Source organism: Calonectris borealis, chromosome 1 (genome assembly GCF_964195595.1).
Source record: "Calonectris borealis chromosome 1, bCalBor7.hap1.2, whole genome shotgun sequence".
NCBI classification, from domain to species: Eukaryota; Metazoa; Chordata; class Aves; order Procellariiformes; family Procellariidae; genus Calonectris; species Calonectris borealis.
In genome coordinates this window covers 75,850,719-75,877,579 of record NC_134312.1, presented here as the reverse complement: position 1 = coordinate 75,877,579, position 26,861 = coordinate 75,850,719, and the positions used below count along the sequence as shown (strand labels likewise).

The following is a 26,861-nucleotide window of genomic DNA, read 5'->3' as shown; positions in this document are numbered from 1 at the left end:
AAAGATTAAGAGTAAAAAAACCTTTAAAACAGAGGTTAGTGTTTGTGTTACTCAGATTTCTTAACTCATGCCATATTTTGCACACAGGTGTATGCATAGCATAGAAAACAATGAAAATCAGAGGAGGAGTCCAGTCCTAGGAAAACATGCCCACAGAGATATACAGGCTCAAGTCTAATGACAGTGAGGGTGGTCTGCTTAGTTCACTAGGTGCAGCTGTGCTCACAATGTGATTATGTGTCTTTATCAGGACTGAAGTCTTAGTTTATTCCTATTATACTTTCACTCAAAAGAAGTATATACAAGAGTGTATCATAATCTTACAAAACAAAGCACTTACAGTCATTTCATCCTTTCAACTGCCTTTCACCTAAGCACCCCGAGGTACCGCACTTATTTTAGACCCTTTTCCTAAATAGGTGAAACAATGCAAAGGAGCAGTTTGGCCGAGGTCAAAGAAGCAAAGCAGATAAAGCAGCCCAGGTCTCAGTGCACATGCCACCGCTACGCTAGATATACCACACCATTAAAGGTGGCAAATCATCCCACCCAAACACCATGTCACTGATGACACCACTACTGTCACTAGATGTCTGAACCATAAAGTTTATATGATCACACACCATGGGATCACCACAGCTTGCAGCTTTATTGTACTACTTCTTACCCCTCTTAATGTTGCTGTTTGAAGCAGCAGAGAATGACATTTTGGGATCAAAAATAACACAAGTTTAAGTGATTCTTAGCAGTAAACTACATTATTAATTCAATGTTTAAAAACTTTAGTTTGTACACAACAAGAATTTTTCTCTTTTCCTAATCCTCTTCAGACTCAGCGCTACGATTCAATTCAACCTCAGACTCTTTTCTCTCTCTCAAAGTGTCTGACAGCCAGCTCTGGCACTTGCTTTAGCAGGAATTATTTGGAGGAAGGGACGAACGTAAGAAGAGACAACAATGAAGTAGTGTGATTATTCCAGATACAACTCTGGCTGAGCCTTACAACACTGTAATGCATGTTTGAAACAGCATGAACAAATCTGTGCTTTATTTTCATAAATACACCCCATTTATCTTTAAGGAAAAATACTCAACTGCAATAAAAAAATTGACAGCTGCATTTGTTTAATTTTAAAAAGAGACAGCTGTACTTCTTGTTCAGTGAAGTGTTGCTCATATTCTCCTGATACTGTGCTACAGCCAGAAAACCAAAATCCACAGCACTATTTAAAGCAAGTCTGCCATTTTAATTATTTGCCATAGAAAATTATGGGGAGTGCAGAAAACAAAAGTGCACATTGGTAAGAAATTCAAGCTTCATGTCTCTAGACTGAAATATTCTCTTCCTAGAAAACAAACATGTCATTCTGAGTACAGAAGATACACTCTAGCCTCCAGAGGGAAAAGACATCACAACAAATGCAGTAAAAATCCTCAAAGGGGCTGGAACTGGGAGAAGAACACTTCTGAAGAAACAGGGCAAGTATATTTGTGACTGTGCTATTCATCACCATATCCCTTTGGAAGACTTTTATTTTTTAGATTTGAATGGAAAAAAAACAGTAAAAGCCAATTTAAGAAACAAAAATCTTCTGTAGTTAAACTACATTTGCCTAAACTATCAGCTAACACAATTATCTCACTTTCTTTCAGGATACCATCTGTTTTTCCCCTCAGTATTGCAATGAGTTTTTGAGAGGAGCCACTTCGCTCATGCACACTCAACTGTAAGTCCATATACTACTTTGCAAAACAGACTCCTGACCAGATTCACTAACCATCTCATCATACACACAGTTGAAAAGTATCAATAGCTTGTTTTTGCTTGTTTTTCAGTTGCCCAAATTAAGAAAAGGAATCAAAATGAGCAAGCAACAATTCCGTGAAGCCATTCTGGTGTGATTTTCACAGAATGCACAGAAGAGCTAGTGGAAGCAGAAAAACAGGCAGAATTTGCTGTCAAATACACATTTTTAAAACAGACAATGATGGATGTGATAAAGTCTAGCTCATCTCTCCTGGCAAAAATATTTTTAAAACAAGACTCTCCATTTAAACTGTGTGCTGTGGTACATTTTTACATTTTGGTGAGGGCTTAGTTTCTCATGATGAAATGATCACTTCTCTTATTTGTATTATAAGGCCAAATCTTCCTCTTTGTAACTTGCAAGTAGCTTGAGTTAAAAAAAAAAGAAATAAAGCAGCCCGGGATAAAACTCATAAAAGGTACTATCAAGTGTTCTTCCAGATCCCAGTGGGAGATGATTTCACTCTGTGGAAACTTCTAACTGGGTAGTTTTATGCCCGTCTTGAACAGAATTCCAGAGACCCTCCCTCCAGCTAAGGCATTTCTACTCCTTCTAAGTTAGAGACACAATCAATTTCAGTATCCAAAATTATATCCAATTGATATTATTCTCTCTCGCATTCATTAAAATATATACACGTATTTTTAAAATAAGCTTTGCTGGGATCCCCAAAAGAGACAACTCTCTCTTTTCTTTTTGTTTTAAAGAATGAGGTTTATTTGAGGTTTAATTCAAACCCTTTAACTTCAAGCCAAACGGAAATTAAAAAAACCTGATTTGTACAGAACCTTGGAGTAGAATCAGTTCTTATCCCTCAACGATCAAGAGATGAGCAACAGGGGAAGGAGATCACAGCACAAGAACAGGTAACACAAATGTTATCCATCAGGAGCGCAGCCTCAAAGGAAGAGAGACATGCAGGCCTTTCCACTGAAAGAGTTAATAGCGGCAGATACCAATTTGTAATAGGTCAAGGAGCATTAGCCAGGCAAGTTAAGTGACAGAACTCCACTGCCAAAGGATTAGGCTAGACTTTGGGTATGGGACAGAACCTCCTACAAAGGGGCATAACCCAGCATGACTTGCTATTTTTGTTCAGCTAAAATAGCCCTGGAACATAAGTCCTTGTCTTTGCATCTAGAGAAAAAAAAAGAATACTTTTGTATCCTGAAGAAAGTTATTACTGAATTTCCATGACATAACGGGAGAGTCGGAAAGTAAATAGACGGAAACCTTTTTGTTGCTCTTATCACAGTGGGAGATCAGGAGATGTAGCCCTGCATTTGATCAAGTGACAGCAAAAGAAATTTCTTGAAGTACAAGAAATGCCATTTAAACATAAGGAAAAAACCTCTTACTGCAAGGGTGACTGAACAGCAGAACAGGTGGCCCAGGGAGATGGTGGAGTCTCCCTACTTGGCCATATTCAAAACCCGACTGCACATGGTCTCAAGCAACCTGCTCTAGCTGTCCCTGCTTTGAGCAGTGATTGGACTAGATGATGTTCAGAGGTGCCTTCCAACCACAGCCCATTCTATAATAACTTTGATTTTCCTATCTTTGAAATATATTGTAAAGCTTTACTTTTCATGTCTCTAGGATAGAGGCAGCTTCAGTTTGTCCATGAGAAGCTTCTTGAACTATGGATGTCTTAATCCAAGCATCTTTGGCTTGTGCTTTCTTCAGTGGATGCGGCTGTCAAATAAGTTAATTTGCAGATATTCCAGACACTGCACTTCAACACAAATTATGTACCTACTGCAGTTCGTATTTCAGGCTCATGAAATATGTTCAGGCTCAGTTGAAATGCGTTGTGTGTCTGTGTTGCATTTCTTAACTCAAGGACCTAGCAATAAACTGTAAGACACAATAAAACAAAAGGAGCATCTCAAAAACTTTGCAGACAGATCAACAGACAGACAAAATAATATTGAGTCCTGCTAAGCTATGCGACTGCTGAAGGAGCCAGACTGCAAAGTGGAAAATAAGATCAGAGCCAACCAAGGAGGAAGCCAACTAAGACTGGCTACTTTCCACCACCAAATGTCAGGTGAGAGCTAGAGGGATACATTTTATACATTTTAACAGATTCCCATTCAAATGCAAGGGACGAATATTCCTGGTAAGCTGGTACCTATAGCCAAATCAAAGGAGCAGGCATATGGTTGCTTTTCTGATGCATGGCCTGACAGGAGGGTTGGGAAAGCCCTATCTGCCAAAGACACACAAGTGTAATTTATATGGTGTTTAATATTGTCCTAGCAGCTCCTAGTGGAGTGCAAGTACTCTAGGTGTTTTCTAGAGAGGATATTTGCCTCAGGAAGGAATTTCCAAAGGATTATCTTAATTTGGCACTGGTTGCAACCGAAATTTATCCCTGTGTGGAACCAGAGTCGCATGCCCCAGATGAACTGGTGACGTGTCACAGAAAAGGAAATCTGCCGAGTTGACAAATCTGTGTGCATTTCCAAGACTGATGGGAGTCTTTTCAGAGTTCAGCCTAATAACTGAGCATACAGAAAAAACAAAGAGAAATTACACAGGAGAACATTAAATTATTGTCTAGAACTGGGAGTCTGACAGTTTTTGTTTTGGGGGAGGAGGCAAGGAAAACAGGATGAAAGATATTGAAAGCAAAGTAAAGAACAGAACTCTCTCACAACCAGTTTATTTATTTTTTCTAAATATGTAACACTTCTTAATTATTACTAGGAAATAATCATGCTAGCATAATTGTGTCTTTAAAAAAACCTATAGGCAGAAAATGAGATACGGAAGCAAGCAATTCATAAATCAATTAGCATTAAATGAAAAGCTGCAACTAACACAAACAGTAAAAGCACACTTATCAGTCAACCACTGAATACAAGATTTGAGAGACATACTGACTTTCTACAATTTTTAAATGAAACTTTAAAAGGTATTTGACGTGTATAGATAGAGTATACACAGACTAGCCTTATGTTCAATCCCCTTAAGACATAAAATAAAAAAGTGCCAGTTTTCTACTCCATCAGATGAAAGTATACAGAAATGATGTTCAGAAGTACATGTTTAAATAAATAAACATCACAGAAATTCAGAGAAATTGACTTCATGCTTATAGGTAGACTATCTGGCTGACATTCATGGCCCTAAGTTGTTCTTTATCAGAAAATTATTATTTTGCAATCAAGTCAGATGGCTAGTACAATCTTGCAGAATTGCTGGAATACTGACAAGTGCAAAAGCTAGCCCTTAAATTATGAATTTAATTTTAGGTTAAGACAAAAGTTTTAACGCCTAAATTTAAATAGTATATAAAGCCAATTATAAAATTTTAGCAAAGAATAAGATTCAGCATAGGAAGCACTGAAAGGATGAAGTTGAGGTTTATTCAGGATGGTCTCCATCGCTGAGAAAGATCTGACAAGACTGAAGGAATGTTCTTTCTTGTAGTGGAGCCTGAAAGATTTTTTTCCCCTCCACTAAACTGTTCAGCAAATAGCTGACACTGAACAGACTTCAAGTTACCCTTTCATTAGTACTGAGTTATGTGGCCTGCAGCAGTAAGAGGAGAACTTGAAGGATCTATTTCATTGATCTATACTATTCCCAATATAGCTAGGGATACTTACAATGTGTATAATTTCAATGAACATCATTAGCTTGTGAAAGCGAACCCATTATTTTGCACTGCTTTTATACTTCTCTGGTACTCAAAACATTGTCACTGTAAATACAACCTGGACTAAAGAAGGTGCCAAACTGTCAAACGGCAGCATATTATTATTTAGAAAATAAATTTGTATTGAATGAAAGTTTATAGATTTCAAAGTATTTCTTTTCTTTCTTTTTAATTTCTCTCTGGCAGGTTAAAAAATCAAAGGCTGCAAGTTTACACTGTAAGGTTATCCCACTGTGCATTATACGTTCATGCTCCACTGATATTCAGTGCAACCCCACCTCCCCTTGGTTTAGCTTCATAAAAAAAGCTTCACCCCAGTTCCCAGACACCCAGCTGACAGAGTTACTTACCAATAGCCTGAGCAAGGGCTATTACAACTTCCTGGCATGTTGTGACTTCGGTGACCCCACACACAATTCTCTGGACTCCATCCACCCATACTTTGAGCTCCATGGTTCACCAGATCATCCAAGAGCCATGAATGCAAATCAGTCAAGTCATACTTGCAGCTATACCAGAGATAATGCAGCAGACTTCTCTCAGCAGCTAGAAGAGAAAAAAATCCTGGTGTTTATAGTGAGGCATTACCAATTTAAAAAGTTAACAAATCCACCTTAACATCTATTGGGTAGAAGAGGCAATGCAGCCTCCTTTCTTTAAAAATAGTAACAGGAATCGAACATCCCTTGCTTTAGCAATGTCTACCCATTCTGTAGAAATACCAGAAGTTTCATTGCAGTTTATTTCCTAAAATATTCAAAGTTATTACAAAAAAAGCACCAAAAGAAATAGCATTAAATAAACAACTCTGGAATAAACTCGTAACTGTTTCCAGTAACAGGTGCCCCTCTGCCTTTATATACTGTCTGGATGTCTCAAGGGGCTGGTTATAGAGACTTTCGATGTTTGTTCAATAATTCCTAGCAGGTAGTGGCATAGCATAGTGGGAAACATTTTTAATTCAGCCACCCGTGAGAGTCCAACCTTGCTCTCTATACAGAAGCAGCTGAAGGTTCCTGGTCCCAATAAACCTCTGCATTTAGTACCAACACTGGAAAACCCAGAAAGGAAAGCAAGCAGACAGATTGCTTTTTTTTTTTTCTTTCTCTAAAACAAGGAGATGCATCAGGGAAAGCGTTGTAGAGGTGATTTAACCCCTGCCAACACTGTGCTGGCTCTATAAGGAAACAGATTTTGGCCAAAGTGTTATCCTGGGTTTTTCCATAGGCACTGCAATGATGCTAAACCAAAAAGCAGGCCATATCATCTAGCCTAGCCAGTTCTCGCTTTTGAGCATGGTTCTACTGCCTTCACTGAAATAATGCCAAAGTTATAGCAGCTAGTATAGTGTACTAGCTCCCAATTTCATTTTAATGAAGAAAATTCCCAAACTTTGTAAATGGAAGAAGTGTTCAGAAGGTTGCTTTTTTCTGAAACAGAAAAAATCCCGTCAGTCCAAAAACCTCTTTCTGCACTCAAATGCCAGAAAAACTCTGCGGCATAGAAATAAAATTAGAAACCTAGGGAACTAGGTTAGGACTTAGCAATCAGCCATTTGCCCTCTGCTCTCTTGTTACCAACAGTCAAGCTGCTCAAGGTTTATCTAGTGTTAACCTCTAGATTAATTACTGATCTGAACTCTAGTGGTTTCGCTATGGGCTCAGCTTTTGTAGGAGCTGCTTTTCTTCTGCACAAACAGATCCACCGGCATCATGGCTCACAAAAGTTAATTTCTAAGTGGAACTGCTGAGATGCTGAATTTAAAAAATCTCAGAGTAACAACTCCAAGAATTATCTTAAGAATTAAAAGAAAACCACCCCAAAACCAAAACAAAACCCAAACCACCAATAATGGTGATTTCTCTTTTAAAAAAAAAACAAAAACAAAAAAACCAAACCAAACCAAAACAACAAGAACAAAACAACCCACCAAAAAAACAAAACCAAAAAATAATGAGAGAGCTGGGGTACTTAAGCAGATAGAGGAAAAATAAACCACGATAATACAATAAAGGAAGCTCCTGTATTCAGGTAATCTAATATGGATAAAGTGATAAAAATAAAGACAATATTTTTGAAGAATTAAGTATTAAGAAAATGGATAACAGGAATAGAGTAAAAGAAATCTGAAAGTTATTTAGAGGAGATTAGTAAAGACAAGCAGGGTAGGGTTACACAAGAAACATGGAATCTGATGATGCTGATGGATTTAACAGAACTGCACACAGAGGCAGAAATGGTGCAGGAAAAACTCAGGAAGCAAATATTTAGTACAGTTCATGTTTTACAGTCTAATCAGAGCTGCTTTCTCCTGGTGAAGTGAACATCTCTTTCTGCATCAAAAAGATATACTAGTGCAGTCCTCAAGCTAGAGTGGAAAGATGATTTCTCTTCTACAACGAAATCCTTCATTCCACAGCTGACAAATATCGACCCATGATCCAGAAGACACACTGATCTTCACCTGACAAGCTGTGGCAGTCAGCAGCAACACACCTCAAAGCCCGCTTAGAGCCAGAGCGGGCACACCACATTGACAGGACGAGCTTTAGTGGGGAAGCACTAAGCAAGTCTGCTGCAAAGTCAGCCCAGCACACACCCCAAAAGCCCTGTCCAGGAACAAAAGAAACATGAATAAGTCCAAATGTACAAGTAAAAGCAGATTTCAAATATGCTTGTATAATTAATCAATAAAAAAGTGATAGCTTTTAGGAATACCAGTGTATTCAAAGTAGGGTCTTCTGAGATATTAGTAAGCACCTGCAACCCCAAAGAGGTCAAAGAGTTTAAATAAACATTTCCCCACATACAGCGACATACTTCAAAGAAAACTACTATCTACACAAGTATTAACAGTGTACAAATACAGCAACACTTCAGTCAGGTAACACCGTTTGAATGCACCAATAAACTAAGCAGAAGAGAGTCTTTTACTAGCCTGTAATATAACAGCGACTGAGAAAACACCTAACAGGCCCCATCAGTGACGTCCGTTGTTTATTCCTGGACCAGTTGTCTTCACAAATAAACAGACCTCACATTCCAAGCCCAGCCATAAAGAACTTTATTAATTAACTTAATATCTTGCGGAGAGTTGAACAGTTCAGATTTACTGGCACAAAACAAGCCATCTCTCCATGTGACAACGCACACGTCAGCAAAGCATCCGACAGCTCTAATTGTTTTTCTGTCTGTCAACATCCAAAGTATTATCTCAATCTAGCAAGCCAGCAAATGCATTTTTTCCCCCCAGTCAGCACACAATGTACAGTCTTGCGTTCAGTGCAGACCAGTTTTGGTCATCTGTTTTCCTCCTGTCCATCTTTAAAAAAAAAAAAAAAAAGACAAAAGAGAGGCATCATTTAATAATGAAATATTTGCTGACGCTTCCAATTTTGGAAATAACATTGACCAAAGTGGCAAATGATCGGAAGAAAGTGTCTTTGAAACAGTCCCAGCTTGGGGGAAATATTCCCATTCATTTCTTACAGGGCAAATAGTTTTAATAGACTAAATAGCAACAGCGAAACAATACAAGCAGCCTGCGGTGTGTGCTTCCATCAGACCAATATGCAGGGCTGAATTAAAGGACTGCATGCCCCACAAGTGCCAAGGGGATTCTTTCAGGGACCTGTGACTAAAAACAGAAGACACACAGACATCAGAAATGTAAGATCTATGTGCTGAAATCACTGGGTCTCGTTATAGTTTCTAAGCAAAGCTAATCTATAATAAGTAAAAAAAAAAAAAAAATCTAGGATTGGTTTGGTTTCTAGGATTGTGCAGTAGAAGTTCAAAGAGAAGTCTGAAAACCAGAAAACCTTTTGGCCCCATGTCTAACTCTGCTTCCCGATTATATCTCTATAACACCTTTTTATTAGCATTTGGTTTTCCTTCATACGTATTCAGTTCTTTATTTGCTGACAGTTAACTCATATACCATTAATAGTTTCTTTGCCTTTCCACTGAGGGCCATTCTAACAGCCCCAAATACATTTTTCAACCTGAAGTTTGTGTCCAGAATGCACATCGTGCTTTTGCAATACAGAAGGCAAAATAACCCTTACCTCCAATACCGTACAAATTTTTCTCTGAAGCCAATGGAAAGAGTTGGGGGCAAAAGCTCACCTGAGGTTTCACAATCCCATAAAAACTCAAGTTTCAAAACCAGTTCACCTTATGCATAACTTCTTATTTTAGCAACGATTGGGAATAGGAATGCAAAGCTAATTTACTGAGGAGAGGCACACAAGCGAAAGCATCCCCCCCCCCCAGTTTTTCAGTGATCAGCTCCATAGTGACTGGTATTTCTGATTGGAACCAAGCATCGGAAATCTGACATCCCCCAGCTACTTCCTCCCCTCCCCTCTCTCCCATGTGCTTTTCGTCCTCTGCTACCTTGCCTGAAGCCTTCTCAATCATGTTGTTTGCCACGCATTAAACAAATTTTCCCTAAATTCTCCTTTTATCTTAATTGGCTGATGATATCTTACTCTTTCAGATGTTTGTTCCGTTTTCAAGCGTAAAGAAAAATCCAGCATATATATACACACACACACACATATGCTACTATTTGGTTACCTATTCACAGCTAGTTTACAAACTATAAAAAGACTGCAACTTCACAGGAGACAGGCAGAACTGACAAAGCGCAAAGGGCTTTTCTTGTATTTAAGAAAAAGAGATATTCCAAGCGGATGTTTGCAAAACCTACCTATCCTTGACATAAGTGTTAAGTCATGAGAAACCCTGAGAATTAAGATGTTGATTTCACCTTGTTTCTAATCTTTAGAAGGTTCACATCATCTGAAAGCAGCATGCATCTCAAATCAGGGCTAAAATTCTGCTGCAGCTGAAGCCAACTGCAGAATTTTGACCAACCACTTCAGCAACTTTCTGTTCCCCCAACAAATAACCAGCATGCTGTTTAGCATACTTAAAAGTGAGCACACTTTCATTCATAATTAGCTATAACTAAACATCATCTCAAGTTTGACACTTTCCCTTTATTTCTCATTCTCTGCACACTATGGCCAAGTTGTGCTCCTTGCCCTTCCCTATTATGATACCAGATAGGGCTCTGGACAAAGAGGCAGCTTGTTCCACCCAGGCTGGAAGCTGTTAATAAGAACAGTTAGTGCAAGCAAGGCTTGATTGAAAAATAAAAAAAAAAAAAACAAAACCAAGTACAAATAAGGCAGGTGAGCTACCCAGAAAGAGCTTGTAAACCATGTAGAAGAACGTGACAGTACCCACCGTGAACAGGGAGCCATTTGGCAGATCCTCCCTACCATAAGAATCCTGGTATAGAGCTGTGCTGGTTTTGGCTGCGATAGAGTTAATTTTCTTCATAGTAGCTAGTATGGGGCTGTGTTTTGGATTTGTGCTGGAAACAGTGTTGATAATACAGGCATGTTTTAGTTACTGCTGAGCAGTGCTTACACAGAGCCAAGGCCTTTTCTGCCTCTCACCCCACCCCACCAGCAAGTAGGCTGGGGGTGCACAAGAAGTTGGGAGGGGACACAGCTGGGACAGCAGACCCCAACTGACCAAAAGGATATTCCATACCCTATGACGTCATGCTCAGCATATAAAGCTGGGGGAAGAATGAAGGGGGGACGTTCAGAGTAATGGTGTTTGTCTTCCCAAGTAACAGTTACGCGTGATGGAGCCCTGCTGTCCTGGACGTGGCTGAACACCTGCCTGCCGATGGGAAGCAGTGAATGAATTCCTTGTTTTGCTTTGCTTGTGTGTGCGGCTTTTGCTTTCCCTATTAAACTGTCTTTATCTCAACCCACGAGTTTTCTCACTTTTACCCTTCCGATTCTCTCCCCCATCCCACCAGGGGGGGAGTGAGCGACCGGCTGTGTGGTGCGTAGTTGCCAGCTGGGATTAAACCAAGACAAGAGCAAAGCAACATTTTCCAGATGAAGATGACTGCAAATACAGAATTGGCTACTGGAAACAAGCTGACTAGTATTTACCAAAAAGCCTCCTCCCTTGGACCGGTGAAGGAGAAATACCTACAAGATACGCTGCTTCCCATCAGTAAATGGGCAAAAACTTTTCATGGCAGGTTCAAGTCAAAATATCAAGTGTAAATATTTTGCACATAAAATTTTATTAGAAAGGAACAGGTTGTGGTTTTGAAATCAGTGCATGACTTTCTTTAAAAAGTAACTGTTGATACAAAGGTAGCATCCAATTTTTTAGTGGGACTAAGTGATTTCCTCTTGTGGAGTGTTATTCTTTTGCTATTCCAGAAGAGCACTCAGGAGATAATAAGCACTGCTTAAAACAAACAAACCAAAGGTCCCACAACCACGAAGATGACAGTGTTGAGAATGAGCTTGAGAGAGAGTTTAAGCACCAAGGAATTTTCCTCACATGAGACTGGCCAAGAGCTGGTCTAACGCATGTCTGTGTGAAACAGGCCAAAATCCAGATGCCACAAGTGTTATCCAAGACACACACAAACTATATATACATACATATATACACATACACCACCTGTGCCAGGACAGGACAGCAGCAATATGTGAGTTCATATAAACTCTGAACTACAAGAGGTTGTTTCTGCTAGAAATGGCTGCTAGAAATCTTGCCTCCAGATAACCTAGAATTCCCCAGAAGTCCCAAAGTCATAGTTTCCCAGGCAAATTAGTAGTTGACTTGCATCCAAGAACCCTCAACTGTCTAATCCAGGAGCTGTTGCTTGCTTTGCAGTTTCTCCTTGTTCAATGCAGCTAACAATATGGTGGGGAAAAATGAGGAAGAGAAACATTGTTTTGAAGCAGGGGAAGCTACAGTTGGTATTTTTCCCTAATTACAGAATATCCCCCACCTCTCCTTGAGCTACAATCTTTACAGCACAGAAAAAAATCAAATTGGAAGTCTCTTTTCTCTTTATATTGGTGAGAACTGGCCAGAAAAAATTATTAACCTGTTTCCTTTTGGGGTTGGGGGAGTGATAAGAGGAGGTAAAAAATTCATCCACACCTTTTGGCATCTCTTTTAAAGATAAATTTTATTAATGGCAACTATCAAGTTATTAGTTGAAATGATTCTTCCACCTTGAAAATTATACTTGTAACTTCAGTATTTTATTTTAATTCTTAGTCTGATCTCTGACTTCAGGATCTATGTTTGTCTTTAGGGCATCTGCTTCCCTCACAATGTTTTAATTTCAACCCTTGCACCTCTTGATTTTTCATTGTCTGCTGTTCTAAGCCATCTTTGTCCAATATGTAATTTGTTTCCTTTTCAGATACACAATTACTTATCTTTAAGGTCTCAGCACAATCTGTCTGTTCCCCTCCTCCCCCCTTTTTCCCCCCTAGTCAACAAAAGAGATGGAGGCTGAATCCAAGTCTTTACTGTCCCTGGTGACCTTTACCAAGGAAGCTGAGGGCCACACCAGTATACCAAGATCATCCCCAAATTCATTAGCAGGGCATCAGTGCTCTTCCTCTACTATCAGTTAGCTTCATTAAGCTGGCTCATGATTACAAGTAACAATCTGAAGAAACCCGAGATACCATTTAGCAATGATTTAACTGCAGCACTACACAGGATTCACCAGTTTGGGAGCTGCAGTAGAGGAGATGAGGTAGCTAGAAAGCTTCATGATCACAGATCGTGCCTAAAATTCACATGCCTTCATAAAAAACTAAGCTCCAACCTGCTGTCACCAATACACATTGATGGCTGGAATGCTAATGCTTTCAAAGCCCATCACAGTCTATAACACCTTGTATCTTGACTCACAATTTGGAAGCCACAAGGCTTGACCCAACTGTGTTCCCGAACACTTTCGAATCACCACAAAATGTTTGAAAGAAAACAAACCAGCAGGTGAGCTAATGAAACAGATGGCTTATTAAAGTTTCTTTTTATTTGGTCACTGTTAAGAACATAACTTTGCATTTTTAACAGTAAGTTTCACACTCTCACACTTGAATTAATTCAACAGGAACAACAACTCTGAAATTAACACTCTCCTTTCCCTAAGATTAGATATAAAAAGCATCTGAACTCCACATAGACTTGGAAGTACAAAAACCTAAGGGCATTTTAGAGATGGTGATAGCACTCAAGTCAGAGTCCCAAGGATCTTTGCTTCTACTAACTAGATTTCAGTGAGACAATTTCAAAGCAGAAGTTTAAAACCTGAGTTAAGAGCGTTATATTTAGGATATGTAACAGCAAACCAAAACAGTATCCGACACAGTGCTTTCAGCTCTTGAGATAGACAGGATTTATTTTGATGCAAGTCTGAATCCGGTTCAAGCAGGCTTCATCACTAAATCCCAGTCTTGAATCTGTTTCAGGATTAGGACTAAAGTATCATCGCTAGGTGGTTTTACATGAAGCACTCCTTTTCCTCACTCTGTATTCCAGCTCCTGGCAAGGTTATCAATACGAAACATCACAATCCTGCTAGAGAGGCAGGACCGAATGGACCCATCATAAAAAGCCTCACTGTTCACCACCATTCCAGGAAAGGTTGGATAGCTGGTAGCAGCATGGCAGAGGTTAAGACAGTTAGCAGCTGGGATGCATTTTATTCTGTAGCAGAAGAATATCCTTTTTCCAGGTATGTTAGCAAAGGAGACTGTACTGCATATAAATTCTGTGACAAAAAGCTCAAAAAAGCCATATGCATTAAATAAACATCTCATGATTCATCACCTCAAGTCAACAGGCATACATTTACTACACTGTAATGTCTTCCAAAGCCTTGTAAGTATTTGTTCTTCATTAGTATCAAACATATAGTGCATTTGAGAAAATAACAACCACAACTTTGTTAATAACAGCAACATTAAGTGGAAGTCACATTTATACATTTCTAATATGGTCTAAATACTGTGTGGGAGTGAAAGAAAACAAAACAAAGAGCAGAGGAATAAGCAAGCTATTTCACTGCAGGAGAAATCTTTATATGAAAGTACAATACACACAGCTTACTTCAAAGTTGCCTTACATGTCTAGATGCCCTAGCTTCAAAGGAGAGAATATAGGTCATTCTCTCAGCTGGTTTCAAGGAAGACACAGCCCCACCCATTCAACATGTCCTTCTCCTCTTACTGTTTGTCTGCAAACGCTTACAGCCAGTTGAGGGATTGATTGAAGGCATTTGTGTGCAATTGCCAGTATTTACACTAACAGCAGTGAGGTCATCTGCTCCGTTTTGGCAAGAACTGGCTTAACTCTTGGTTTTGTAGGGACGAATCTGTTCTTTACACTTCAGTCAAGCCCACGTGCAAGATTTGCTGTGCTCTGTCATTTGACTACAGCCACCCTGAGTCACAGCTGTCAAAGTGAAGTGTTCCTTGGACTCCAAATGTGAACTGAGGGCAAATTTCATAAAGCTCAGCAAAACATAAAACCAACTTCATTATACTTCCCATGTTTCAAGATAGGGACCAAAACACAACACCCTCTTCCACTATATTTTTGGGAAAGTTGCATGCAAATGAGCCCATTTCTCTACTTCCATGCTTGCACCGAAGGATGCAGAAAATAAAATACATCTTACAATTGAAATATCTATTTAGATTTGAATCAGCTGAAGTTTTAGAAGTCAATTAAGTTTATGGTTTAAAGCCATGGTACTACATGACTACTGAAAAGAAATCTCACTGTAATTAAATGCAATTCCTGAAATAGAAATAAGTGAGGCACTTTCAACTTAACGAACATAACTGTTTTAAGAAATTATAATCTCAAAGCTTTATTCAGAGCAGCTACATTATTCATTAAACATTATCTAAGCAATTTCAAGTCACTCTCCTGGCAACCTAGAAAAGTCTGCAATACGAAACAGAACATACTTCTACAAGGAGTCTTTAAACAGTTAAGGCAAGTAAGAGAAACGAGTGGGGGGAACCCATCCCTTTCCAAAATTTACACTTGGCTGTACTTACTTCCATATTTCCCCAAGCACAAAAGAACTTCTTTGTTTCTTCTGTTCTCTATTTATAGGATTCAGCTGGATCACTTAAGTATTTCCCCTCTCTCGACAATTGTGAGCTTGAGTAATTTTATTTATTAGAGCAAAATCTGAGGTGATCATAATACACAGCAATAGCTTACGGAATAAAATACTCTAATTCCCCTAGCCCTGCTTTTAGTGCTGTGGCAGTGCTACAGGCAGCTCCAAGCCAAGCCTGCACCACTTTGGCCAACTGGCTACACTGTCTCAAAAGGGATGTGGAACTGCAATACCACCTCAGGAGGTGAGTATACTTAGGTATCTCTGCTCTATTCCGCTGAGAATTTTAGGGAAACAATTACGAACTTCATACTTTCTAAACGACTAATTCTCTTTAAGTTTGGCTAAAACTCACCTAAGAGGCCCAAAACTCACTAGGAGGGGCAAGTGTAAAGATGAGTAACATCACTGTAAACACACTTCCCCGTGGGAAGCAGTCTTACAAAGATCACATATGGCATTCATAGAATGACCCAGCAAAGAGCTCTTCAGGAAAAGCAGGATGCTATGCCAAAAAATTGACAGCAATTAAACAAAAGTCACAGTCTGCAATAACAATGGAAAATGGACGTTAGGTCAAATTCAATATAGCAAGAAAAAAAAAAAAGATGTTTTCATTTTCCTGTTCCTACCGTCTTTCTCTGTTTCAACAATTTTTAAGCCAGCACCACTTTCCACTTATCGATTCCCCCCACTATTTTCAGACGCTGTCTACATTTCAGACGCTGTGTACCTTCTGAGTACAGGCCTTTCATTACAGGCCATGCAGTTACAGGCTTTCATCTCCAGTCTTAATGACTGCATCTTCCTCCTCACTGCACCCTCAGCAATCCCATCTTGTCCATTTGCCCAGAATGATGATGTCAGGACAGTTTTCTGGAGTCAGCAGACTTGCCAAAAGCAGAGCGCGCAAAGTAGCCCTCCCCCTTCTCTAGTACATTATATGCAATCTACTTATTTTCATTCAGGAAGCCCTTCTGCACTTACCTCCGCCCTTCTTATTTCTCATACATTTTTCCAAGTGAACTGTACAGCTTTATGGTTCGTTTGTGAAAGTCACCTCAGACACGCGCATAGAAGAGAAACTCCACCAAGTTACTGGTTAAGTGTCCTCATTATCCTCCTTCAACCTACTTCTGCACAGTGCCTACCAAAACACAATGGATCAACAGGTGGCATGTGGTGATCCTACTGCTTTTCATGCTAACTGATCTTATTCTACTCAGCTCCATGTGCCCTACAAACACCTTGGGCAGGGTGTACCTTCTTTTAGGAGGTTCTATTCCCTTTTAGAGAGGCCAAGATAAACAGTGACCCACTTAAAGAGCTCCTGGAAAGCATCCAGAGGATTGGCAACTTAACCGAGCCTTTTGGGAGTACGTTTGCCCCACCAGAAGGAATTTTAGCATCATTCTTCCTATCATGGTGGATCTTCACCATATGTCTCTGAACTTAATTACGAGATGCCTAGGATGCCAGGCACTGGTACTGAAGAACATACAGTCCAAGTTAAACAAAACAGCATCTCAGCTGCTCAGTAATGCTGTGATAAGAGCTGAGGTGCTCATGTACTCTCCGCGCTACCATCATACTACTTATGAATTACAAAGCCCAGCTTGTGTTTCTTTTTTGAAACAGAAAAAGAAAAATCAGAAGATCCAATTAGAACATTTTTAGTTTCCACTGCTCTTTCTTACCAAACTTAAAAAAATTAGCATCCACTTCTGTGGACAACTCCTCTTCACAGAAACATGGAGGACAGGCTGTGTAGTCTGGAGAGCTATGAGCAGCAGTGAATGAGTTAATAGACAGGCTGAAGGATTTAGAGCTTTGCGACAGATCTTAACAAAAAGGCCTGGCCAGTTTTCTTTTGAATGAGAAGTGGTTGCTGGGATTTCTAATCTTTATTGATATGCAGCTATGGAAGTGTACAATACCAGGTAACATTAGGAGGCCAGAATGGTTTATTAAGCACAATTACCTAGCAAGCAATCTAAATCCTGGAAAGAACTCAAGCGGAAGTGCCTACAGAAAGTTTCTGCTAATTATAAAATAGTGAGCAAATAAAGACCTAAAATTATCCAAAATATAAAGCATTAATGAGTCCAGACATCCAAAACATGACATGTAAATTAAAAAACAATTACATAAGTATAATATCTCAGAAAAGAGAATTAAAGTAGTTTTTTTTAATGAGCAAGTTGAAAAGCCACACTAAACATCAATGTCCAAATTGCCCATGTTTCTAAAGATGCTTCTAAGCACCTCTATCAAAAAGAAGGTATCCATTCCTCTAAAGAAGGTATTAGGCATTAGCAATCCTGGGGAACAGTTCAACATTCTGTGGTTTGGACATCTTTAGCACAGTTATATATCAAGTTTTCTTAGTTTTTCGTGCAAAATAGAGAGTACAATAGAATTTTACATTATATGCATGTAATGCAGGCCAGCTTAAAAGAAACAAAAACAAACAAACAAAACACAAAAACAAAAAAACAAAACAAAACCAAACCCCTCAAAAAACCCCCCAAAAAACCCCCCAAAAAACCCAGAACTGTGCAAGTCCTTGGGACATCTGCGTGACTGAAGAGGTGACAATAAAAGCCTGTAGTTTCAATAGCAACTAATTTAAGATTATTCATGTAGCACATGTTTATGTGTTTCATATGTTCAAGGGGCTTTAATTTCCAGAAAGTGCTGTGGCCTCAAGCTCTGCAACTTCAATCACTTCAAACACCTCAAATGGAGTGGCCCAAAACATATGTACTCCAGTGACTCAAAATTTCCATCTCATTTGCTAGGATTCCCATCTTCTGTTTTTATTTTCCTTAAGGTTTTCACTGCATATTTCATTCTACAGGCAAACAATCTTTGTGTTAATTATTTCAGATGAGTGAACAAGTTTTCCAAGGAACCCCTGGCAATTTAGTCACCTAAAGAACCCTCCCTCCTCCCCTGCTTGCTTCTCTCCTCCTCATCTCAGTTATAGAAACAGCTTCTAGTGTCACCATCCCTCCTCACAAAATCATTGCATTGTAACAAAGTCCAATATGCAAAGAACAAGATTCTAGAACCAATACTAATTTAAGTCTTCATGGTCTTCTCCCTTCTCCTTTTCTTCTTCCTTTCTTCTACAGCATAAACAATGCAGCCATTGGTATGGACAGAGCTGAGCAACCTCCACAACAGCAGAATAAAGCAATATAATAATTGAAAACATATCCTGCAGCTTGATAGATGTACAGACAACACATGCAGTTGTTACGATTAACTTTAGTATAAAGTCTCTTGTATACTACACGGGGAATGTATTAGGATGGTTACAATAATTTAATGGTTATCTGCTAGAAATCAAATATGGCAAACTGGGCATTATAACAGAATTTGCAATGGCAGTTCTTTGCATTTCATGATCCTGCTTCTCAATGTATCCATATCCATTCAAAACCAGGAGAACTGGATTGCTCAAACCTTTATTATTTCAGAGTGGAATGTTCTTGCATAAGTAGTAAGTTGTGCACACAGAGGCGCCCCATACTGAAGTCCTCTGAAAGGTATTACTATTCAGAAACAGCCTGTTCTGTAGAGATGCAGTTGCACATCTCTGAAGGGAAGGCACTGGAAGAGGCAGGCCTGCAAGGCAGCAGCCTTCCACTGGGAATGGGAAGATCCCAGACTGTCCCTGAGCCCCTAGAAGACACTTTCAGGTCTGCTGTCTACAAGCTAGTATGACTGTTCACTCAACTCCTGCTCAGATTTTGGCTAACACACAGCTCATGCAAAGGCTGGAAGCAGCGCTATTAGGTCAAAGCGAGGACAACATGTAGGCAGGACACGGTAGCCAGAAAGAGTCAAAGGTCATTATGCAGCCATATCATCTGCAGCTTGCTGTCTCCTGCAGCCACAATCCTTGCATACTGGTTGTCTGGTAGTTTCTTCAGAATCTGCTAACTTGTGGAAACAGTATAGACCAAACTTCCAAGCTGGAAGGTATAAATACATCAGCTTACCCAAAAAGCTTTTGAAGTGGATCCAACAGCAGCTGGACTGCTGAGGCTTTCATGCTTCCTGGTGTGATACAGGGGACACCTACACCATGACGGAAGAGAAAGGAGGAGTACTCTCACCATCGGCTAGGTAACTATTTTGCTCATAGGTGCACGAGTTACAAGTTATGAGTTGTGAGTTGTGAATTAGACAACTTGTGAGTTAGAAACCTCATGAATTAAGTGATGAATTAGCAAATTCATGTGTTAGACTAGTCTGCACAAAGGGGACTGAGCCCTTGTTTGTTGTTTGTTTTCTTTCCTAATGAGCTCATAAAACAAAGTTTATTTTACAGAGTAAGTTGTCCTATAAATGCGAAGGATCCAAATGGACCGTGACAGCTACACCGATACTGGTAAGAAAAGAACAAGCTATTCACAATGTTCCAATCACAAAGTTTTGATAGGTTTCCTCTTTTTGAAGCAATATAGTTCAGCAATCTTTCTTTGAAAAGAAAGGATTAAACCTGCTCTCAGTGGAAGAAATCCAGTCCCCTGACCTAAAGATCACAGTAAGGTCAATTCTCATGCGTTTTCACCACAACCTGAATTTGAGTGCAATTCCCTCCTTGACATACTGACCAGCCTAAACTTTGACCTGGAAGAGCTACTATCATTGCCCGAGAATTCATCTGTGTGTATGCAACCAGCACAGTCAACAGTAGATAGTAGTAGTTTGGATTTCTCTGTAAAATGAAATCATGTTGCACACGGATTGCAAGAAAAGTACAATCAAAACTTTCAGCTCTTATTTTCATTCCCAGCCAATCTCTGCCTGGAGAGGAAGCAGTTTACTTTCACTACAATATCTGCATCCTTTGTAGGTGGTCAAGTCTCTTGTCCTCCCAGGGGAATAAAGAAAAATTCTATGCATGAAAACTTATGAGTTTCCAACCCTCTATGTGGGAGTAGTCCGCAGAAGAGAAAGCCTGTAATTAAAAACAACTTTGGAGCTGAAGTCCTGCTTGTTCAACTATTTGCAGTCCTTCCACTTACAAAAGCTCACTGGGATCCTAGATACAGGGAACTGAAACATTTAGGCTGAACTAACCAAACTTGAAAGCGTTCAGTGTTAGTAATATACTTTCTTGCTTTAGTAGTGCTTTAATAGGTATATCCAGAGAGAGAGTATAATACCTCCCAGCTATTTCTGAAATCTTTGTTTTCACAAAGTTAAGGCACATTCAACTACGGCATAAAGCTATGCTCATACAATCTCATGCCTTTTACCAGAGGAATAAAAAAAAGCTAGAGAACAGTATCATTTTACCTGAATTCCACTGCTAGGGCTGGGGTCATACTGTTTCCATGTGCAAACACCATGTGGTATATCCTGCACTTTGCTGACAAGAAGCAATCTAATACGAGGCTTCTGAATCCTAGACAAACAATATTGTAATCCACTGTCAGCTGCACAATAACTGCTGTGCTCTGTCAAAACATACTTTTAACGATAAACATGCTATGAAAACCTGCAGGAAAAAAGATCAGATACTAGCCCTGCCTGAGTTGTAATGCTTTCTTCTACATGCCATCACCCCTCAAATATTACACTTGCAGAAATGCAAAAGCAAATGGGGATATGAGTTCTTACCTTCACATGAGAAGAAATACACTGCTGCATGAGCACTTTGAAGAATATTATTTAGAATAACAGCAACTTTTAAGTCGTGGATCAAGTAAGACTGTTCAAATGAATCACCACCAGAAGCTGTTATTAAGTTCTGATCTCAGCATCCAGGGAGTAGTCAGAACAGTTAAACCTTCCGTCCTTCCTTATGCTAACAGATAACAGGATTTCTTGCTTCTGCTGACTCTTCTCCTTGTGATGTTGCAAGATGAGAGGAAATGTAGATTGCAGTACAATTGGTAGATAATGTTCAGGCTCCAGTCTTTTTTTTTTTTTTTAAAAAAAAAAAAAACAACTTGCTTGCAGAGGTCAAGTTGCCCTTCAAGTATTTTATGAAACAGGACTTTGCCTTGAAGCCCAACCCTAGTTACCTAATCTATGGTTAGTTTTAACCTTGAAGTTGTCTCTGTCAGACAGAAGTGCCAAGGATATTGCCTTGGCCCAAACACAGTGGTAGAAAACGCTCGTTTTCTCAAATGGAGGAAGTCTACCACAGAACAGTGTTACTTCCACACTTGTTAAAAACAACAGATTCCCAATAAAACTTTTGAACTGGTCCAGCACGAAGAAATTTTCATTAACACAGAGCTTATGAGATCTGCACAAAACTTTCTTAACCTACTTACGTCCTGCGGCATTAGTGCCAGCTCACTGCCAGAACACGTGGAAAGAGACTAAAATTGCACCAGTGAAGGCACAGACTGAGCTCGAGGCTCAGAGATCCTTAAATTGGCCTAGGGTAATACCTATGTAGAGACTGCAGGCAATCTCTTGCAGAAGTCAATCTACAGTCTCAATATTTAGCCAGCATTGGCACTCAAAAAACCCCCGAACCCCACACTCCAAATCCCCTGCATGACTCCTGAGAGAACATAAAAATCAGCTAACAGGCCATAATGACTAATTACGCACAGGTATTTGCTCATTGCAGCACAAGAAAGCTGAAGAAAATGCGAAACCCTAAAACATAGTGTAAAGCCTAATTAAAAATAGGAAACCTTAACTCAATTCAAATCCAGTTCAGCATAAAGCACTGCCAATGGAGCTTATAATCTAAAACTGTCAAACAGGCACAACCTTCCTCTCTCAAGAGAGGAATCAATCCAAGTAGGCCAAATGTCAGCTGTCAGCTAGTACGGAGTGTGGGATAAAGTACTGAGAGACAAAACTTTCGTTAAATAGTGAAGTGAATGTAATGAAAACCAAACAAAACTGCTACGGGAACACTGCACTCAAATCCTCCTAGCTTGAAACTAGGAAATTCAGCATCAGAACCACTTGCCCAAGCCTATCAAGACATGTACACAGCTCAACCTCCAGTTTACCTCTGTGGTTTCATACAGAAAGGCAGATGGCAGTTTTAGAAACGCTCTTTAGAAGGAAACTATTGCTACTTTACTTTTATTTAAAAAAACAAAAAAAAAACAAACCACACCATCTTGCACATTCCTACAAGCTTCCAAGTGAGTGGATACCACATCCATTTGACTAGTAAGCACTTTACCTCATTATTCCTAAATTTCTGTGCCAACTTAGCACATAAAGTGTTGCTGGTATACCTAGGAAAAGGTTATGCTATTATAATGTATGCACATGCTTTTATACCCATTTTACACCCCTGCAAAGGCGTCTACTGCAGCCCAAGAGCATATTTTACCAACACTATGCATATCTCAGATCTGAGATAAGGAAATAAAATGATGGATTCAATTTAGAATCTCTTACTAACAGAATAGACTTTACATGTCACAGTAAAAAGAGAATCTAAATCATTTGTGATAGACTATGACATACAGGTCCCTTTCCACGTTATTTTAAAACCTCTATTTTTCTTTACCTGTAAAGCACTTCTATAACATGTTACTGGCACTGCAAAGAGAAGTTGGCGATTTAAGTAATTCTGTACGTACTTTTGACACATCTCCCAGGAAAGTAAAGGCATTTGAGATTCCACTGTAAAACTGCATTACTGCCTATATTTTCTAGATAAAGTTCTCTTTTCAGTTCAGCCATAGCTTTTGCATTAACTACACATAATTCCACACTATGGAATTGGAAATGGAAAGCTTAATGTTACTCACAGAAATCTGTACTTTCTCCTATCTCAGACCACATGAGCTGTGAGATGGAAACTACTGCTACTTACAAGTTATTTTTCTAGGGGTTCCCTGCCTTCACATTTAAGTTTTGTATTTTGTAGAGCTATGCTTCAGTGAAGAAAATATGAGATTCTTTAGCTATTAAGACGGCAAAGATTCACTCCCCACCCTTACCTCCCCCCCCCAAAAAAAAAAACCCAACCCTCTAAAGAAACTCTTTAAGGCTATACTGAAAAGATTGAACTAGAGACTGTCAACTACACAATACACTGCTGACGTCCTTTTTCTTTGTTTTCTTCTAATAAAACCATTGTACTGTTTACTATAAGGTTAGTCCTTCAGATACAAAATAAACAAGGAAGAAGGGCGATTTCTTTTCCTCACCAAATTCTGAAGTGGATTTCAATACCAAGGTGTAAAGTCTTAAATCTTACCAAAAAGCTTTTATTATACATATTCATAAGAAGCTAGTTAGCAGCACTACTTCTAGTATTTTGGTTTAGCCACTACTGCATTGAGAGAAGTGTCTTAAGACATTTTGTTTGGAAGTTAGAGAGTACTAACTCCCCCAGGACCCCAGCATGCTAAGATGGGAGAACAGAGCATTCCAACCAGCATCCAAAGAGCTTGAAAGACCAGGGATAGCATGGAGATTCAAAATGGATATTAAGAAAAACTTCTTTTCTGGGAGGGCAGGGCAGCCCTGGAGCAGGCTAGCCAAGCTGGTTGTGAAAACTTCCACCCCTGTAGGTTTTCAAGACGTGGCCAGACCAAATCCAGAGCTGACGTTATACTGTGTTGGTGATGGTTCTGTTTAAGCGGGATGTTGGACTACATGACCTCCCAAGGACTCTTCCAGCCAATACTTTCTACGACTATGTGAAAAAGGTGAGAAAAGTACGTGTACGGGAGAGGGAATTACATAGGTTGCACGTTCGGAATAGTAGGCAAAGATTTATGACTTCATCTGACAAGGACTCCCACACTGTGTTGTTTTTCAGGATCAATAAATAAATTACACAAACCCTTCTGAAAATCTCTGATAACACTACATTTGGCAAAGACACTTCTCGTGTGGCTGAAACAACCCTGTTATCATGCACATAAAGCATGTAAAGATACCTAACAAATCTGCAAAAGCGTTTTTGCCACATCTTAGTTTGAGAGTCTGTATTACCACGTACCTTTATTTATACCTCCAGCTTGCACTGTCTACACATACGTGAAACCAGGAGCTGAGCTAGAGCACGCACAAGCATATTGACCAGCAAATCACAGCGATAAATGCATTGCTAACATATAGCATGGCAGAACGTAGCCTACACAGGTTTTAGGCATGGACTGCCAGATTGCTTTCAGCAACAGAGAAGTACGAAGAGTGCTTCACCCATGATACGGCTGAAGTCAAGAAAATCATACAGGTTTACTGAGAGAAAGAGTAGAGAACTAAGCCAACACCACAAGTTAACAAGAGATATATTTTAATATACCTCATGGTTCTTGCATTCACTTGTCTGCCACGACTTATTTCAAAGAAAGGGCTGGAGAGTGCAGTCGCATGGAAGGGAGGAGACGCACAAGCCACACATGCTGCACATGGTGTTTACAGCTAGCTGGGAAACAAGCCACTGCCACACCATTCCCCAGCCCCAAAACTGAACAACTCCCATTTTTCCAAGACTGATCTGAAAAAAACATTATCATCACTGGTTACACTGAAATGCCAAGGCCATATTAACTGCTATATTAAGTTGCTTGAATAAAGCCGTTGTTTCTATATTTAAGATTCAAGCAAACTTCTTCCATCTATTCTATACTTGAAAATGGTAAATAAGCTTCATCCTTACAAGACCCTCAGCAGAATAACACGTTTCAGCTTCTTGACTGTGTATCTACTTCAGATGCAAGTCTTCTGATGTTTATACAATTAAATGACCAGAACGAATCATCAAAACAATTTGTGTTACAGGAAGCACACTAACAGCATTTTCTCTTCAAGTACTATTACAGCTATCTGACCCTCTCTGAGCCTTTTGAAATCAAGTGCATTTCTGAAGTCTTACATTTCTAAACCAAGGTAAAAAAATATGGAAGGGCATTATTTTCAGAGAAAAAAAATCCAAACCTACCAGATGAACATCACTGTACAGCCACTCCTCTCCCCATTTACTGAAAACCCTGTTTGAGCAGAGTCATTAATTACCTGTTTTCCTGTTTGGATAGGCAGTGTTCTAAGAACATCTAAATAACATCTCATAACTTTTTCCAGCGTGGGGAAGAAGAGCGGGCATACATATGGTAGCTATGTTTTAGTTACTCTATTTGTACCTTTTACATCAAAAAGGTTGCCAACAAAATTAAGCATCTATTGTCCAAGCATGCTCCAGAATAAGATATCTCTGTTTCAACTAATAACAGCAAACTACTAGTAATACATATTATGATACTGAACTAGTGTAACAGTGTTGGAGTTTGTACTTTGCAAGTAAGGTTCTTGGCTATGGTAAGAGAAGACACATTGCCACTCTCTCCTGCATAATCTATGAAGACCATCATGGTTTACAAAAATCTTTTTTTCCACTCATGAACACAAAGAGAGAGCCACAAGCCTAAAGAGGCTCGAACACATGCTTCACTTCATACATACTAGTAGATTCACAGGAAAATTAAGCATACACATAATGCCTCTTGAGAGCAAGGATCTGACTACAAAAACATCTTTAAAAATACGAGCTTTCTCCAAATCAGAGCAGAAGTGAAATAGTTATAAACCTCCTAAACTATGTTCTGACTTCAGATCAAGTACTTGCGCTAGAACTACATAGTTTTTTACTTAGTGAAATACCATAAATGCACAAGTGCATATACCAGTTCCCTGCCAACACCCTGGGTTAAGAGATCTTTATCAATAAATGAAAAACCAAGATGAGAATCTCTTATGCCTCAAGAAGTTGTGCTAATCATCAGGCCACAGGATTTTGAGGAAAACCATTCCAGACACCCTCTCATTTTGCGTGCACAACTAAGGTGTTCCCTGCAACAGGGACTTTGAACCCCAAGAATCTCCTGGAGATACGGCCGTGAAGAGAGAGAGAAGCAAAGTGTCTCAGTGTACCAAACTGAGAAGATTCAGCTTAGCAAATCCTGTTCAAATGCCCTCTGGCAAGGGAGAGGCTTGAACCTTATTTAGAAGTATTTGCACCACTGATCTGTTAAACAAAAATATAATGCAATGAATTCTGGCAGTCTAACCCTTTGCTTCCCTTCCTTATTGATAATCCAAATCGATGGGAAAGCTTGGGGATGAAATAAAAGCTGAAAAGTTTGATTTTGCCCCCCTCGCCCCCACCAAAAGGGGGGTGGGTGGGTGGGTTAATTTTTAATTTTTCTGGTTTGAAAAGGACTTTGCTTGTGAACTGAAAAAGACCACTCTGAAAATACTAATTTCCTCATCCAGCACAAAGAGACACACATAACCACCGAATATTTGTTTTTAGAAGAAATCTGGAATCTTAACCTTTTGGTTTTGTTTGAAAGCACATGGGCTTTCAGTCTTTTTTTGTGAAGAAACAAAGCCTTGCTATGGAATTCAAAGGGATGCTTTGTCCAAAACA

The 26,861-nt window shown here is 39.4% G+C and overlaps 1 protein-coding gene across 1 annotated transcript in view; it reads right to left on the bottom strand.

Annotated features, from left to right (window-relative positions):
* The window catches only part of RASSF8 (Ras association domain family member 8), a 93,353-nt gene that overhangs the window by 16,173 nt on the left and 50,319 nt on the right, over window positions 1–26,861 (bottom strand). The window contains exon 3 of the mRNA XM_075161118.1: window positions 5,826–6,021. Within this exon, the coding sequence (XP_075017219.1) occupies window positions 5,826–5,928 (103 nt within the window). The 5' untranslated portion in view covers window positions 5,929–6,021. The remainder of the gene's footprint in view (window positions 1–5,825; window positions 6,022–26,861) is intronic.